The 15338-nt window shown below is 32.3% G+C and overlaps 1 protein-coding gene across 3 annotated transcripts; it reads left to right on the top strand.

Moving 5' to 3' along the window:
- The first annotated feature begins 580 nt into the window (after positions 1-580).
- LOC120080202 (binding partner of ACD11 1) lies at positions 581-3935 on the top strand. Of its 3 annotated transcripts, none has more exons than XM_039034778.1 (5): positions 581-851; positions 1535-1679; positions 2120-2195; positions 2939-3052; positions 3205-3935. In XM_039034778.1, exons 2-5 carry the CDS (start codon positions 1564-1566, stop codon positions 3661-3663), a joined length of 765 nt encoding a protein of 254 aa, XP_038890706.1. In that variant the 5' UTR covers positions 581-851; positions 1535-1563; the 3' UTR covers positions 3664-3935. The 3 variants fall into 3 exon arrangements, with proteins under 3 accessions (XP_038890706.1, XP_038890704.1, XP_038890705.1); XM_039034776.1 differs by having other exon boundaries at positions 583-851; positions 1511-1679; XM_039034777.1 differs by lacking the exon at positions 581-851 and having other exon boundaries at positions 858-1679.
- The last annotated feature ends 11403 nt before the right edge of the window (positions 3936-15338 follow it).

The raw sequence follows: 15338 nt of genomic DNA on the forward strand, positions 1-15338 counted from the left end.
GAATTTTCCTAGGAAGTGTGTGAATGAGAATAAAGCATGCTGAAAGGATCAATGTAGGTTTGTGAGGATAGTCTTCACTCTTAGAAGTAGTTCAAGAAATTCAAGAATGACGTTGTCAGGTTGCAGGGGATGCAAGGAGTACTAAGGCCATCGGGTGTCGAAGCCGAGACCAAGGGGCAGATTTCCATGCCCCACACTATCATTAAAACAAAGACAATTTATTAGTTTTAAAGGAAAAACAACATACATATATGTAAAAAATTCATCATTCAAGGGGACACATGTTCTCTTGATTCTTTCATAGTTTTGCCTTAGATTAAATAAAAACTACATTCAAAACCTAAATACCAAAAAAGTATCGCGTCTATCATCGTTGGTTTTTTAGATTGTAAATTAATAGGGATTTAAGTTAATTCTCAGTCATTAAAGTAAGTTTAGCTCAGCGCTTTTTCTTCCTAGATTTAGAGGTCGAATGTTCGATTATTTTCCGAGAGTTGTAAAAAAGTGGTTGATTCCAAGTCTTGGATTTGGAAGTATCAGTTACAAAAACGGTGCCGTATTCTGTTACACTAGAGCACGAGCTTAAAGCTACAGAATTTGATGATGCGGGGATTCTCTGCCAACAGAAAACTCCCAAAGAAGAAGATGACTTCATTCCAAAATCCATACCTTCTTTAATCACAGTCTCTCACACGCTCCGATCCAAATCCTTCGTGCTTCACACGCTCCTTTCAAAACAAACTTCATTACCATCACCAACCAAACTGATACCAAAGACAAAAAAATGTCGGCTTAATTTTCAGGTTTCAGCTCGGCCCCCTCTCCTCTTCTTCTCTCTGACCTTCAAACAGGTACGCCATCACAGAACTTTCCATTAACTTTTTACCCTTTCTTTTAATTTTCATGTCTTTCATTTCAATTTCTATGTTGTTATCTCTTTCTTTGATTGTTTTGGCAAATGGGTTTGTTTTAGGTTTCCATTTCAAGATCTGGGTCGTGGATTAACTTTGGGAATTTCTTTAAACTTTTTTTTTTTTTATCTTTTTTGTGTGATTGATTTGCTCTTGCTTGTAATTTCCCCCTTTTCTTCATACCTTTTTGCTCAACAATTCTGGGAATCTCTCATTCTTTCCTTTTTTCTTCACTTTTCCCCAATGTTCATATTCTCTCCCTTTAACCAGCTGCGTTGCTCTTACTATAGAGACTTAGTTTTTTAATGATATAAAAGAATTCACAATTGTATATAGTTATCTTAACCTAGAAGCAACACTTTTGGGATAAGCCTGCAAGTGATAAATTATAACTTTGGACCATTAATTATTATTATGATTGTCAGAGACATGATATACCAAGTTGAAACATTTTGTTCGGGGTAAAAGGTTCTGAAAAGAAAAGAGAAAAGGCTGATTTTTATGAATATGAAGTCTAGGGCTTGTTGGTGTTTCAGTTTTCTCTAAACAAGCTGGTGAAAGATTGTTTTTTTCTTTTTTCTTTTGGTATCAAACTCCAGAGGTTATATTTTGCTCCAATTAAGGTTTTCCACATAGAAAGCTGCGTGAAACAATGTACAGTGAGGGTTATACTGCTGAAGTTACAAGCTTGTCACCTAAAGCCACAGAGAATGATGTTTATGATTTTTTCTCCCATTGTGGCGCGGTCGAGCACGTAGAAATCCTCAGGTGAATAAAATATAAATCCCCTGGCTTGATGGTTTGTTACGATTTATAATCATATGTGAACCTATTACCATTAGCTTGTCACACACAAATCAAAAGCTTTGAAACAATTTGTATCAGTATGCTAATGTCTTAGTTTCATCAACTCCAACAAGAGGCGTCTCCGTCACGTCATAGATTTATGCTGAATTATGAGATCTTACCTAGGAACTTACTGAAGCTTCAATAATCAATGAATAAACTTGCAAGATCTGAATTTCTTATTCATTATTGCTGTTGTGGTTAGTAGTAAAAAGAAGAGTGAACTTTTCAGAAATGATAGGAAAGTAAACTGGGCTGATAATGAGTCTACCTCTGAAGTCTACATTAATTTTCTTAGTGCTGCAGTTTTCAATTAGCTGTAAAACCAAGCTACTTGAAAATGTTCTCTTTTGCAATAACAGATCGGGCGATTATGCATGTACTGCTTACGTGACCTTCCGAGATGCTTTTGCTTTGGAAACTGCTATATTGCTTAGTGTAAGTTCTTGAGGATTATTTGATTTTGGTTGACTTGAGATTCCTCTGTGCTCCTTCATTTTGAAATAGCTAGCTTCTCTTCTTTCTTACGTTATCATAGATTTGTGTACAGTACTTCCCTTTTGTTTCTGCTCACTTGCATGTGCATCGATGATGTACGTGATCACACAAATACACTCTTTAGGGTGAGCGGATGAGGAGGAGGTGGCCTTTGTAGAAGGATGATGTGCACTAATCAAGAAATGGTTTGAATCCTAGGCTCGGGATGTTACAATTTCATTTTCGGAGTCTATAAATTTCTTGCTTTTAAAGAAAGTTTTCTACGTTCCTCTTTGTTTCTTTATTTTTCAACATGTTTGATTTTCTCCAACTTACTCAATATGCAATTACTTAAATTTGCTGGAATTAGAGGGAAAATCATTTGAATCACTTTTCATATGTAGTTTCAAGCATTCCCATGAGCCATGACTAATCGATATTTGTTCTTGTAACTCTTATGATTCAGTTCATCTTTTAATGATATCAAATAAATCTTTCTAAGTTTGAGGTGGTCCATCCTTACATCTTAGGGGCTTGGGTTGAACTCTGAATCCACATTTCACCTTTTTAGAAGAAAATTGAACATTATGTGTTCTCTCGAAACAAGTGCCTATGCGTACGGCGTAACCAACAAAATTAGTTATCTTCAAATATCTCTTGTAAGCTTTTGTATTGCAGTTCATTTACTGATTTTGATGTTCCAGGGGGCTGAAATCCTTGATCAATGTGTGTTCATATCGCGGTGGGGAACATACATAGATGAATCAGATACTTGGAACAGCCATTCACATATAACCAACGACAATACAAGCTTAATGGTAAGTGTAAATACATAGGTACTCGTTCTTTAAAGGTATCAACGTGCCGTAACACATCCTGAGCCTACTCGCTACATATTGCTGGGTCAATCTTCTGGCTTGTACACAATATTTTGAATTGATCTCTCTAAGTTTCTCTTTATGAAAATCAGGTGACAGAAATAATGCATTCTGTTCACACACCAGGGGAGGCTGTAACTATGGCTCAACAAGTAGTGAAAACAATGCTATCAAAGGGATATGTTTTAACCAAAGATGCACTTGTAAAGGCTAAAGCTTTTGATGACTCTTGTCAAGTCTCAGCTACAGCAGCAGCAAAAGTTTATGAGCTTAGCAACAGGATTGGACTCACCGAGACAATTCATGCTGGCATGGAAACCGTTAAGTACATCGACGAGAAGTTTCACGTTTCCGATATCACCAGATCCGCTGCAGCAGTAACTGGAACAGCGGCTGTGGTGGCGGTGACAGTGACAGGGAAAGCCGCAATGGCAGCAGGTAATGCTGTAATAAACAGCAGCTACTTTGCGAAGGGTGCGCTTTGGGTTTCGGATATGTTGAGCCGTGCTGCTAAGGCTGCAGCTGAAGTAGGTAATAATAACAGTAAATAAGAGAAAAGAAAACAAAAACTTCCAATCAAACCAACAAAAATAACTTTCATTCTTTAACGCCATCATGAAAAATATAAATATACTCAAAATCAGAATCTTGATGTGCATTTTGGTATGATTATATATAAGTAATTATCACAACTCTCTATAAACTTGTTTGGGTAAATATGGTAGATACAGCGTTGAACATTTGAACGATTTGTTCTCTGTTTTATATCACGTTAAATTGAGAAATAATAGTAGTTAAAACTATGTATATATGTCACACTTAAGCTAATGGATTATGGAGAGTTGAGTTACTTATTGGGGAATGTAGTTCTTTTACCAAAAAAATCATGCTATCACTTATAAGATTAAATCGAAAAATTCATAATATGTTAGTTTGCTTAAGAAAATTGATTATTTGATTTTAAAAGCCTTCATTCATTTGGGGGAAAAAAAAAAAAGAAATTTTAATGTTGGAAGTGTCATTTGATGGTTGGTGATAATGTTGGGTCGAGTTAAAGCATATTGCATGTCAGAAGTGCAACCTAGATCAATAGTAATTTATATATATATATATATTAGGTTAGAATTGCAAATCCTCCTACCAAATTTGTATTAAAAAATGTGTAAAGCATGTTACATAGTAAAAATAGATATACTTAATTATGAGTTTATTGTCTGCGAGCATATCGCAACTGACATGACCAGGAGAGGTTGCGATTCAGATATCTCTCAATTCTTATTGTATTAAAGATAAATTATAAGTCTAATTTAAAACTAAACTTATTAACAAAGACTTTAAAGAAAAGTTCAATCGATTTTTCTTGCTGTAGGGCTTAATAACGAGCTTCGATATCTTTTTTGTCCTTCAAATTTAGTCAAGCAATACTTATGTGCATCTTAAGAAGCATCTATCTCTATGCATCGCACAATCATCACTAGGGGTGTTCAACAATCCAACTCGTGCAGTTTGGGTTGGGTTATCAACTAATTTGGGTTGGGTTGGGTTCAAATAAATAAAAATTTTATAGGTTGAGTTGGTTCATGGGTTCACTTAATATAAAATCCAAATCAACTCGAATCAACCTGAATTCATTATTACCTTTAAAAAAAAAAAATTTGTTACTTATAACACAATTATTTATACATATATTGATTTAATTTTATTTAATTTCAATATTTTTTGAATAATTTATTCTTTAACAACTCTTAAAAGTAGTTTCTTTGCACTTTTGAAAGAAACTTTTTACTATATAAATTGAAATTGAGTAGTTAATCTTAATTCAATATATAAAAATAATTAAATTAGATTTTTACATATTTACGTTTTGCTTTTTTTTTTATAACAAAATTTTAAATAAACAATCTGATTAACCCGAACCAGCTCAAATATTTCATGGTGGTTTGGTTCATTTTTTAATAAGGGTTATTTGGGTTGAATAAATTTACAACCCGAATAATTGAATTAGATCTAAAAAGTCTTTTAACCCAACCTATAAACACCCCTAATCATCGCACTCATGAAAAATGAATTTCAATATTTCAAAAAAAGAAGTAATAAGAATTTGCAATATGGTAAATAATGATTGGACAATCTGATGAGATCCATAAATATAGGTGTTGTCAAGATGCACCTAAGCATTTTTTTTTTAACCCATATTCATATGAAGAAAACTTCAGTAAACTTCTAAATGATTGATTAACTAATTTTCCATCTCATAAACTTTCTATTGTTTGCCATTAAGGTTGAAAATGACAATGTCGATCTTTTTTAAAAAAAGAAAAAAAAAAAAAAAGAAAAAGCAATGTCAATTAAAACGTCGAGGTCTTATTTTTACTGAAATGTTGATAATAAAATTTTGACATTGATAGATATTTCTAAGAAAATTATAAAAGCAATAAATTATAAATTCTATTTATATTAATGATAAATATTGTACACTTTTTAAATAAGTTAACATGTATATTATTTACATCATATTTATATTAGTGAATTTTTTTTTTTTGTTTCATGGATTTTGTGCAATATAATAGAAATATTGATTCAGATCTCGTGTCAATATTAACCCATACAAAAAAAGTAGCAATACTGAAGAAAATATCAATATGTCGATTTGATACCATGGTTTCAATTATTTGCAGAAAAAAAGAGAAAATTAATCTTCCTTCTTTGCCAACAAGAGTGTAGCTCAACTGGCATAGTGTTCATATTATCACTCGTGGTCTGAGGTTTGATTCTTCGACCCCACACTTTGACACTTTAATTACAATACCTTTAAAAAAAAATTCTATGTTTTCTTTTCAGCCCTTTAGATCCCGTGTATTCTTTATGGAAATGAATATTAAATATATTTGATAGTTCTAAAATTTTGCTATATTTTTAACAGTTTTACTTCCCTAAATTAAAATTAATTAATTAAATGTAAGAGAATAATTAATTTAGACATAAATTTAATTTAGTATTAGTTAATATGTTCATATATTTTAGTTAATTATTTAATTACTTAAAATAAAATAAATATTTTAATGATAAATATTTTACACTTTTTAAACAAGTTAACATGTATATTATTTATATTTGTACATTAATGATATTTTGTTATGTTTCATGGATTTTGTGCAATATAATGGGAATGTTTATTCAAATCTCATGTAAATATTGAACCCATAAAAAAAAGTAGTAATATTGATGAAAATATCGATATGTCGATTTAATACCATGGTTGCAATTATTTTGTAGAAAAAATAAAAGGAGAAAAATAATTTTTTTCTACAATTTCTTTTCGGATCCATGTATTGTTTCATGGAAATGAATATTAAATATTTGAGGTTTGAACTTTAGAAAATGTATGCGGTAATTAATGTTTTTGTTTGGAGGTACAAGATAATTTATATTTGGAAATTAAATTTATGTGTTTGTTTTATCGATTTTGTATACATAAAACTAAAATTAAATAATTACTTAATTAAATTAAATTAAGAGAATAATCTTTTAAATAATTGATTAATTAAATGTAAGAGAATAATTTTTTTTGAGGAAAAAATATAAAAGAATAACTAATTTAGTCATAAATTTAATCTAGTATTAGTTAATATGTTGATATATTAATTAATTATTTAATTACCTAAAATTGCACAAACTACCCCTGAGGTTTGTTACTATCACACCTCTTACCTTTTAATTTGATCGATAAACCCCCTCTAGTTTACTAAGAGTTGCAATCAAACTCTTTAGTTGATCAATGTTAAACTAGGGAAGGTAAAACTTGTCCATTCACAAATATTCAAAAGAAAAAAAAAAAAAAAGGTTTATGTTAAAAATTAGAAGAGTTCGATGACAATCTTGGACTGTTTAAGGACGACAGTAGCATCGACCATTTGGAGAAGTTTTAGGTTTTTGTTGGGTTTGGCTGGAAAAATCATTAAAAATGGATAAAAATTAGGAAGATCGAGAATTCAGGGCACACACGGCTGAGATAAAGAGGCGAAACTACAAAAATAAAAAACGGACGAAAAAATGGAAAGAGGAGTGAGAAAGAGTCCAGAATCTCAAATAATTTAATTTTTAAATATTCTTTGAAAACAAAATGGGGTTTTAAAAATGGTTTTCTTGACATTGGTCGCCAAACCTCACAATTGAACAACACCGCATGACCTTCATCATCATCTCCCCAGGAAAAACGGAATCAAAAGAGATGGAAAGAAGAAGATGGATGGAGAGAAAGAGATTGGTACAATCAAGTTCAGAAAGGGGAAGGGCCACGAAATGACGGTCAACAGAGCCGCGTCGGTGAATACTGGAAGGCGGCACTAAGTTGTTGCGGTTGTTGATTATCGAGAAAGAAGAGGAAACGGGGAGGAGAAGCCTACTGACATCGAAAGATAGTTGAACAAAAGACGGTCGAACGATAGCGCGAATCAACGGAAGCTGGCTGGCGACTGGTTGATGCTAGTTGTGGCATGGCCAGTGTAAGAGAGATGATGAGCAAGAGAGAGGGCATGAGTGGCATGCATTGTGGCTTCATCTAGCTTCGTTGTCGGTGCTTAGAGATCTTTTGCTGCTTCTTTTCAAGTAATTTTCTTTTTGTTTTTCCTTGTATAGATATGTAAATTGACAACTTTGTCCTTCCTTAATTTAATTTCAAGTTATCAATTAACATAAGGGTTTGATTGCAACTGTTAATAAATTATAGGAGGTTGATTGATCAAATTAAAAGTTAAGGGGTGTGATTGTAACAAACTTTATAGTTCAGGGTTGGTTTGTGCAACTTTTTTTTAAATAAATAATTAATTAAATGTAAGAGTAATTTTTTTCGAGGAAAAAATATAAAAGAATAATTAATTTAGTCATAAATTTAATTTAAAATTAGTTAATAGGTTGATATACTAATTAATTATTTAATTACTTAAAATAAAAATAAATTAGTATTTTGATGTTAAAGATAGCATAAAATTTTAATGATAGATATATTAGTGGAAATTTTCTAAATCGAAATAATATATTCATATTTAATATTTAATTAAAATTAATAGAAATGATTAATTTATATTAATTTATTAAATTAAGTTTTTATTGTTCTCATTTTTCATGTATAAAAATTCTGTATGTATGGACACGGCGGATCCAAAATCTTATGTTTGGTAGGCAACAACTTTATATAAAATTAAAATTTTAGTCCATGAACTTTTAAATTTATGTCATATATAGTTCTTGAATATTAAAAATATAAATATACTAGGTCACTAACATCTTGACTTGTGTGTCTAATACATAGTACTAAAATTTTTTAAAAAAAAAGAAAAATGTAACTATTTAGTTACAAAATTAAAAATTTATTGTTCAATTAGAAACAAAATTACTTTTTTTTTCTAATAGAACGGTTCATTTTTAAGCATTTTTAATATTTTGTGAGATTTATTATATAACGCCTCAAGCACAAGATTTGACACCTGATGGTCTTAGCATTCCTTTGCGACCGGTGTATGTTCTCACTCACATGCTTCCGAACACGCATCCTAAGAAAATTTCAAGAGGTTACTCAACAAAGAATTGCTCAAAGCTAATCACAGCCACCGAAAAGAAAGATGCATCTAATTGGTATAGGTAGTAACTTTCAATTATTTTAATTCTTTCTTAACTATACTTTCATGTTCTCAAGATCTCTCTCATTCATATGTGCAGTTCATTCATGTCCCCTTCCTAAACTTGGGACGTTACTGAAGGAATGGAATTCCATAGCCGAAGCGTATGAATGCATGTGCCAATGTAATTCAAATTGAAAAGCTTGAAAAAATAAAGAAATTATAGAAGAACAAGATAAATATTTATAAATTTAAGCATGCTTCTAGGGAGAAAAGGATGAGAAGAACTAACCCTTGAAGACTTTTCTTTTCATAATCCCTTTCCTCGAAACTGAACAGCACGAACGCAAATCTCCCTCAAACTGGAAAACGCCTCTCACGAACAGAGGACGCCACCATTTGATTTTCTCGCTATTCTTCAGACAAAGAATCAAGAATGTGTGGACTCCTTAATTTGGTAGGGAGAAGTGATTTTTGCGTGAGAAAAATTTTTGATGAAGAAGATGAAGAATGTAGAGAAAACTTTTTTTCTCTTTTGGGTGATCTATGTGTTGGATTGAAGTTTCTCAAAATGAATCTACTCCCTCCCTTTTCATTTGAGATTGAGTTGATTAGAGAGAGATTTTAATATGTAATTAAATAAATATTAATTAATTAATTCACAAGAACTCCCGATGGGAGTTATTATTTGGAATTTAAATAAATTATATATTAAATCAAATTTAATATATAATTAAATAAATATAATTAATTAATTATCATATATTTAATTTAATTTAAATCACATTCAAATAATAACCTATAGTTTTAATCTGAATCTCATTCATATTAATTTTAACCTATAGTTTATATGAATCTTATTTATATAATAAATATTTGAATTTTATTCAAATATTTATCTCTCACATATTTTAAAACATAATATTGAATCTTATTCAAAATTAACTTTATGTTAATAATTTCTTTATATACATTATATTAATTGTATCTTATATAATTAATTCGCTTATTTAATTTGAATAATTCAAATTAATCCAAAATAAATTGATTTTTATTTTACTCCTAGTGAGATAGCAAAGAGACCTTATGAACATATAGGTCCAATGATACGATATTAATTAATTAAACTCTTTAATTAAATTAATCAACATTCATTAACTGCAAGTCACTCCACTAAAGACCCACGACTGCACTTTTCGCACTGTAGATATATTTCTGTGTCCAAGGATATAACTAATCAACAGTAAGTCAACCCTTCAAGAATCGCTCGTAACTACAGTTGAGTTAAATTACTGTTTTACCCTTGTAGTTATATCTAACTTCTTAAGTACCACTGATACTTCTAATGAACAAACAATTTATAGTGCAACTATAAACTAATCCCTCTCAAGTTAGTGAGAGGGTGAGGTCTCAATATTCAAGACCTGAATGAGCCTTTTCAATTCACCTACTTACCCTAAAGACGAGAATGAGTGAATTTCATCTTGTGTAACTATGTTCCCAACTCTCGGACAAATCCCCAAAATATAGGTTTATTGAGTCGACGAATCTAGTCACTCTCACCTATATAGATCAAAGGATCGCCCTTATGAACAGGAGTTCATAACTCACTCAGGAGTAAGGTCGATTCACCTATGGTTATCCTATGAAATGTTAATCTCTTCGATTAATGGCGTTATAAAGAGAGACTAATCATTTTGTGGTCCGATCTTATACAAACTCTTTGCATGAGATACACCTACTCACATGTCTCCACGTGGACGATTAGGATCAGATCATTTATAACACTTTACAACTTTGTAACAATTACAAAGTGAGTCGTATCCATAGTGTCACTAGGATAAGGCACCCAACCTTATCCATTTAGGTTATTACTTAAACACGATCCACATGTATGTCAACTACATACATGTTTAAGTTACATAAAATAACCTTGAATCTCAGTTTATTGGATTGAGTTAATGTAATGTAAATATCAAATAAAATAACACCTTATTTTATTAAATAAATAATTCATATAAAAAATTTAGATACTACGAGAACCATGAGATTTAGGGCATCAACCCCAATAGTTACATATGAGATATTAAATTGAAAGTTTATATTTCTATTAGACATTTTTAATTGAGTTACGACAGTTTAAATTGAAAGTTTAGATATTTATTAGTCATAATTTTAAAAAATAAAAATTGTAATTGTAATTTAACTTAAATGTAATTTCAAATACATTGAATGAGACTTAGATATTTATCAAAATTGTAAAATAGAAACTAAGTTTTTTCATAGAATAAATTTTCGTAAAATACTTTACTAAGGCTCCGTTAGGTAACCATTTGGTTTTTTATTTTTGAAAATTATAACTATGTCCTCTCAATTTCGTTCATTGGTTTGCATCAACAACAACTTCCACGTAGACTCAAACTCTAGACGCAATGCTCCTTTCTTTGATCCTCCACCCAATTACTAAGATAAGTACCATTATTTTTTTTTTAAAATGAGATATTTCATTAAGCCTCAAGGGCAATAATTTGAGTTTTCATCTTTTGTAGTAAAGAGTACTAGTTCAAAAAGAAAAATTATTACCTTCAACGCCAGATAATCTAAGTCTTATAGCTCTCTTAGTAGTTTTATGAGCAATATTGGGGAAAAATAAGTCTATATGCGTTAATGGTCATGCAATTATCATGTGTTGGTCTGATGAGTATGGTTATGCGTTAACTGTGTATGCGATGATCATGCACTCCTACCACAAGTTTTCTTACTCTTTCGCCAAGTATAACGAGATCACAAGTTTCTCGAAATGATCTGAGGTCGAACATGGGGACTTGCAACTAAAAGAGGAATGTAAAGTGATGTGTTTGAGGCGGAGAATAAAAAAAAAAAGAAGTTGATTAACTATGCACTACTCATACTCCTAGCTAAACAGACGATGAGTAACTGAGTCTACTATAAGAATCATTAGAGACGCAGCAGCTATTAACGTGTAATAAGGTGCATGGAGAAGCAGGATTGGGGAGAAGAAATCGCCAAGTCCCTAAGTTTGATCGCAAGAGTAATTCCAGCTTGCCATACTCGTACATCGCACATCTCTCAGTGGTCAACTATATGTGTCATATCTCTATGACGCATTATTGCTGTTGCATTGAGCATAAGGTTATTTCTATTTCTAGGAACAGTTCTTACTTTGCTTAGTGAGTTCCACAACTACTTACCCTCTCGAGCAGTTAGTTATAACTACTTGTTTCTATTAGCGCGATCATAGACAAGCATTGTGATAGTCTCGCACTAAACAAACAGGATTGAATCGCTACGCTCGCACATTGCACACGTTTCAGTGACAGCTACATGTGTCATATCTCTATGATGCATGATTGAATGTGTGATGATTCTTGTGATCCATACTTAGCTCATGTTGATGAAGAAAAAACGATAAAATAGAAGAAGATAATGGAAATGATGTTGAAGGAATTAGAGAGATGCATGAAGAAACTCTTATAAAAGAGAACCAGTGAGCGGAAGCAAGATCTTTCCAAGCCCATTGTGAAAGAATTAAAGGTATTCACAAACATACAGAATAGTTATGCAACTTATACAAAATTACAACATGCTAAAGTAATCAAATACAGAAGGAATGAGAGCCATACCTTTGAAGAACTTTTCTTCTGTAAATCTCTCGCTCTCGTGAACAATTGAACAGCAATCTCTTGTTGTTGCTACAATCGTTTAACCAATCTTTTGTTGTCGTTCAGATCATGAACAGTCCTCTCCTTGAACAAGCACCCTTCGACACTACCACTTAGAAATCTTGGTACTCTCGGAGTGAGAATCTAGGAGGTGTGGACTCTATGTGAATTTGGTAGAGGGAAGGAGGAAGAAAATGACCGAACTACACAATCAAGTAAGTGGGAGAATGGATCTATCTATCGCATAGACTAAGAGTACTTGATCGTTTAGTAAATCTCGCTCTCGTGAGAATCGTCTGGTCGATCATTTAGTCTCTCGCTAGATCGTTTACACGATCGTTTAGTAAATCGCTAGACCATTTACACGATCATTAATCTCTCGCTAGAAAGCTATCATGTAGTCTCTCGTGAGTAAACAATTAATAATGCTACTAACAAAGCGATCTATCTGTAAAATAAAAACTTTTTTCATTTTATCCTTTAGTTATTAAAAACTGAAAATAACCTCCCACTTTCACGCTCGAGATTACATCTTATTCCTCAAGTTCCTACTATTCCTCTAATGAACAACAAACTCTCTCAGCCCAGTGAGAGGGTGAGGCCCCTTGTTCAAGACCTGGATTCAATACTTGAGAGAACAACCTTTCTCCTATCCCTAAATCGGGTAGACGTGAACTCCGTCCTGCACCCTATGTCCCCAGCTATTTATTAGGTCTTATCCCTGAAATGGGAGTCTTATTGAGCCGACGCTGTTGAGCCAACCCTCACTTATGCAAATCTAAGGGTAATCCTAAATAAACAGGAGTTCATAGTTAACTCAGGATTAAGATCGAGTTACCTAGGTCATCTAGGTGAAATAGTCAGTCTTATACAATAAACATCGTTATAAAGTAAGAGTGGCTTATTTCTTGGTCCAATCTTATACAAACTCATTGCATAGGACGCCTCTACTCCTCATGTCATAACATGTACGAATAAAGATCACATCGTATGTAACACTTTACAACTCTTTGTAATAACTACAGAGTAGGCCGCATCCAATGGTGTTATCAGAATAAGGTACCAAACTTATTCATGTATCATAGATCATTTTGACTATTTACTCAAACCTGATTCACTCTTATGTCTCCACATAAAGTTCAAGTACTCATGCAATAGTCATGAGTCTTAGTTTATTGGATTTAGACTTTCATGTGGACATAATATAACTATAGTGAGGGGAGTGCAACTATGGGTTTTAGTGAGTGACCCATTAGTAAACGAATGGGGATTAATTTGGTCTAATGAGTTTAGCCAATTGATCTCGGATCGTTGGAGCTTATGATCTGTAGGTCCGCAAGGTCCCCCTACTAGCTCGTAACGAACTAGCTCTAGAATAGCGTGATAAGTTAATTTGAAACGTTCAAATTAGAATTAAGGGAATTAGTAATTATATGAGATATAATTACGTGTTTAATTTGAGAATTAAACGGAATAGGATAATTTATATTTAAATCTGATTTAAATATATAAAGATGGATGTGTGTAAAAATTAATTTAATATTTGATATTAAATTAATTAAGTTTTATTTAAAAATTAATTTATGAAATTAATTATCTTTTTCAGTTTTTAAAATCAAAATGATTTTTAAGAAATCAAGTTTTGATTTTGTAATAAAATTGAAAAATTGAAAAACAAAACACAAATGGAAAAACCATGTTTTCCATTATCCATCTTCTACTTGCTCACACAAAATCCATCTCTATTGCCTTGTGTTACTCCAAGCATGAGCTGCAACTCATGCAACTCTCTCCCTTGCATGTTGATCTGCAATATATTGAAGAGTTTGGAGTAAATTAAGAGAGAATTTTAGAGAAAATTCATGCTGAAGAAAGAGTTCTTCAACTAGATTGCTACTGTAAGCAATTCTCCTTCATCCCTTGATTCAAGTTTGTTTTGAGTCCTACAACTCAATCTAGAGCACCAAGAGAATAGTGGGGAAGATCTTGAGGTGGTCTGCAACAAGATTTGTTGCAGCTGGAAAACAAGCTTTGAAGAAGTTCTACAAGAGGTATGTCATGAAACTCACTTGTTTTCTGCAAGAGCATGCTTTATATTTTGCCAAAATTAATGAATCAGAGTGCTTAAATGATCCTTGTTGCTTCCGATGTTGCTGATACATTCCTACATGTATCTCATACATCAAATCAATTTAATTATATCATATATAATCAAATTCCCTCTTATTAATTTGAACACTTCAAACTAACCCAAAAACTTATTCTCAACTTGAATCCATTGAGCTACCAAGGGGACCTTATAGACTTGTAGCTTGAAGCTTCAATGGTACGTGAATAACCGACTAAACTCTTTAATCACAAAATCCACCATCCGTTAACTATCGGGCACTCCACTAAAGATCGACAGCTGCACTCTTCTCACTACAATTATAATTTTGTGTCCATTGGATATAACCAATCAATAGTACGATAACCCTTCACAAATCGCTCGTAAATACAGTTGTGCCAATTTACCGTTTTATCCCTGTAGTTACATCTAACTCCTTAAGTACTACTGATTCCTCTAATGAACAATACATCATAGTCCTACTATGAGTGAACACCTCTCGGGTCATGAGAAAGTGTGTGGCGCCACATCGTTCAAGCCCTAGAATCATCCTTTAAGTGAGCAATCTATCTATTTACCCCTGCTTTGGAGAATGAGTGAATTTCATCTTGTGTAGCTGAGTTCTCAACTCCCCAATCAAACGAATCCCCAAAGTGGTAGGTTTGAGTCGACAATCTGGCCACTCGCACCCATACAAATCAAAGGACCACCCTTATAAGCAGAAGTTCCCAACTCACTAAGAAGATATCCTTGGGATATCTGACCTTAATCCTGAGTAGGCAGGGTAGATTTGAGTCGGTAATATGATTGCTTGTCAG

The sequence above is a fragment of the Benincasa hispida genome, chromosome 6 (assembly GCF_009727055.1).
Source record: "Benincasa hispida cultivar B227 chromosome 6, ASM972705v1, whole genome shotgun sequence".
Taxonomy (NCBI): Eukaryota; Viridiplantae; Streptophyta; class Magnoliopsida; order Cucurbitales; family Cucurbitaceae; genus Benincasa; species Benincasa hispida.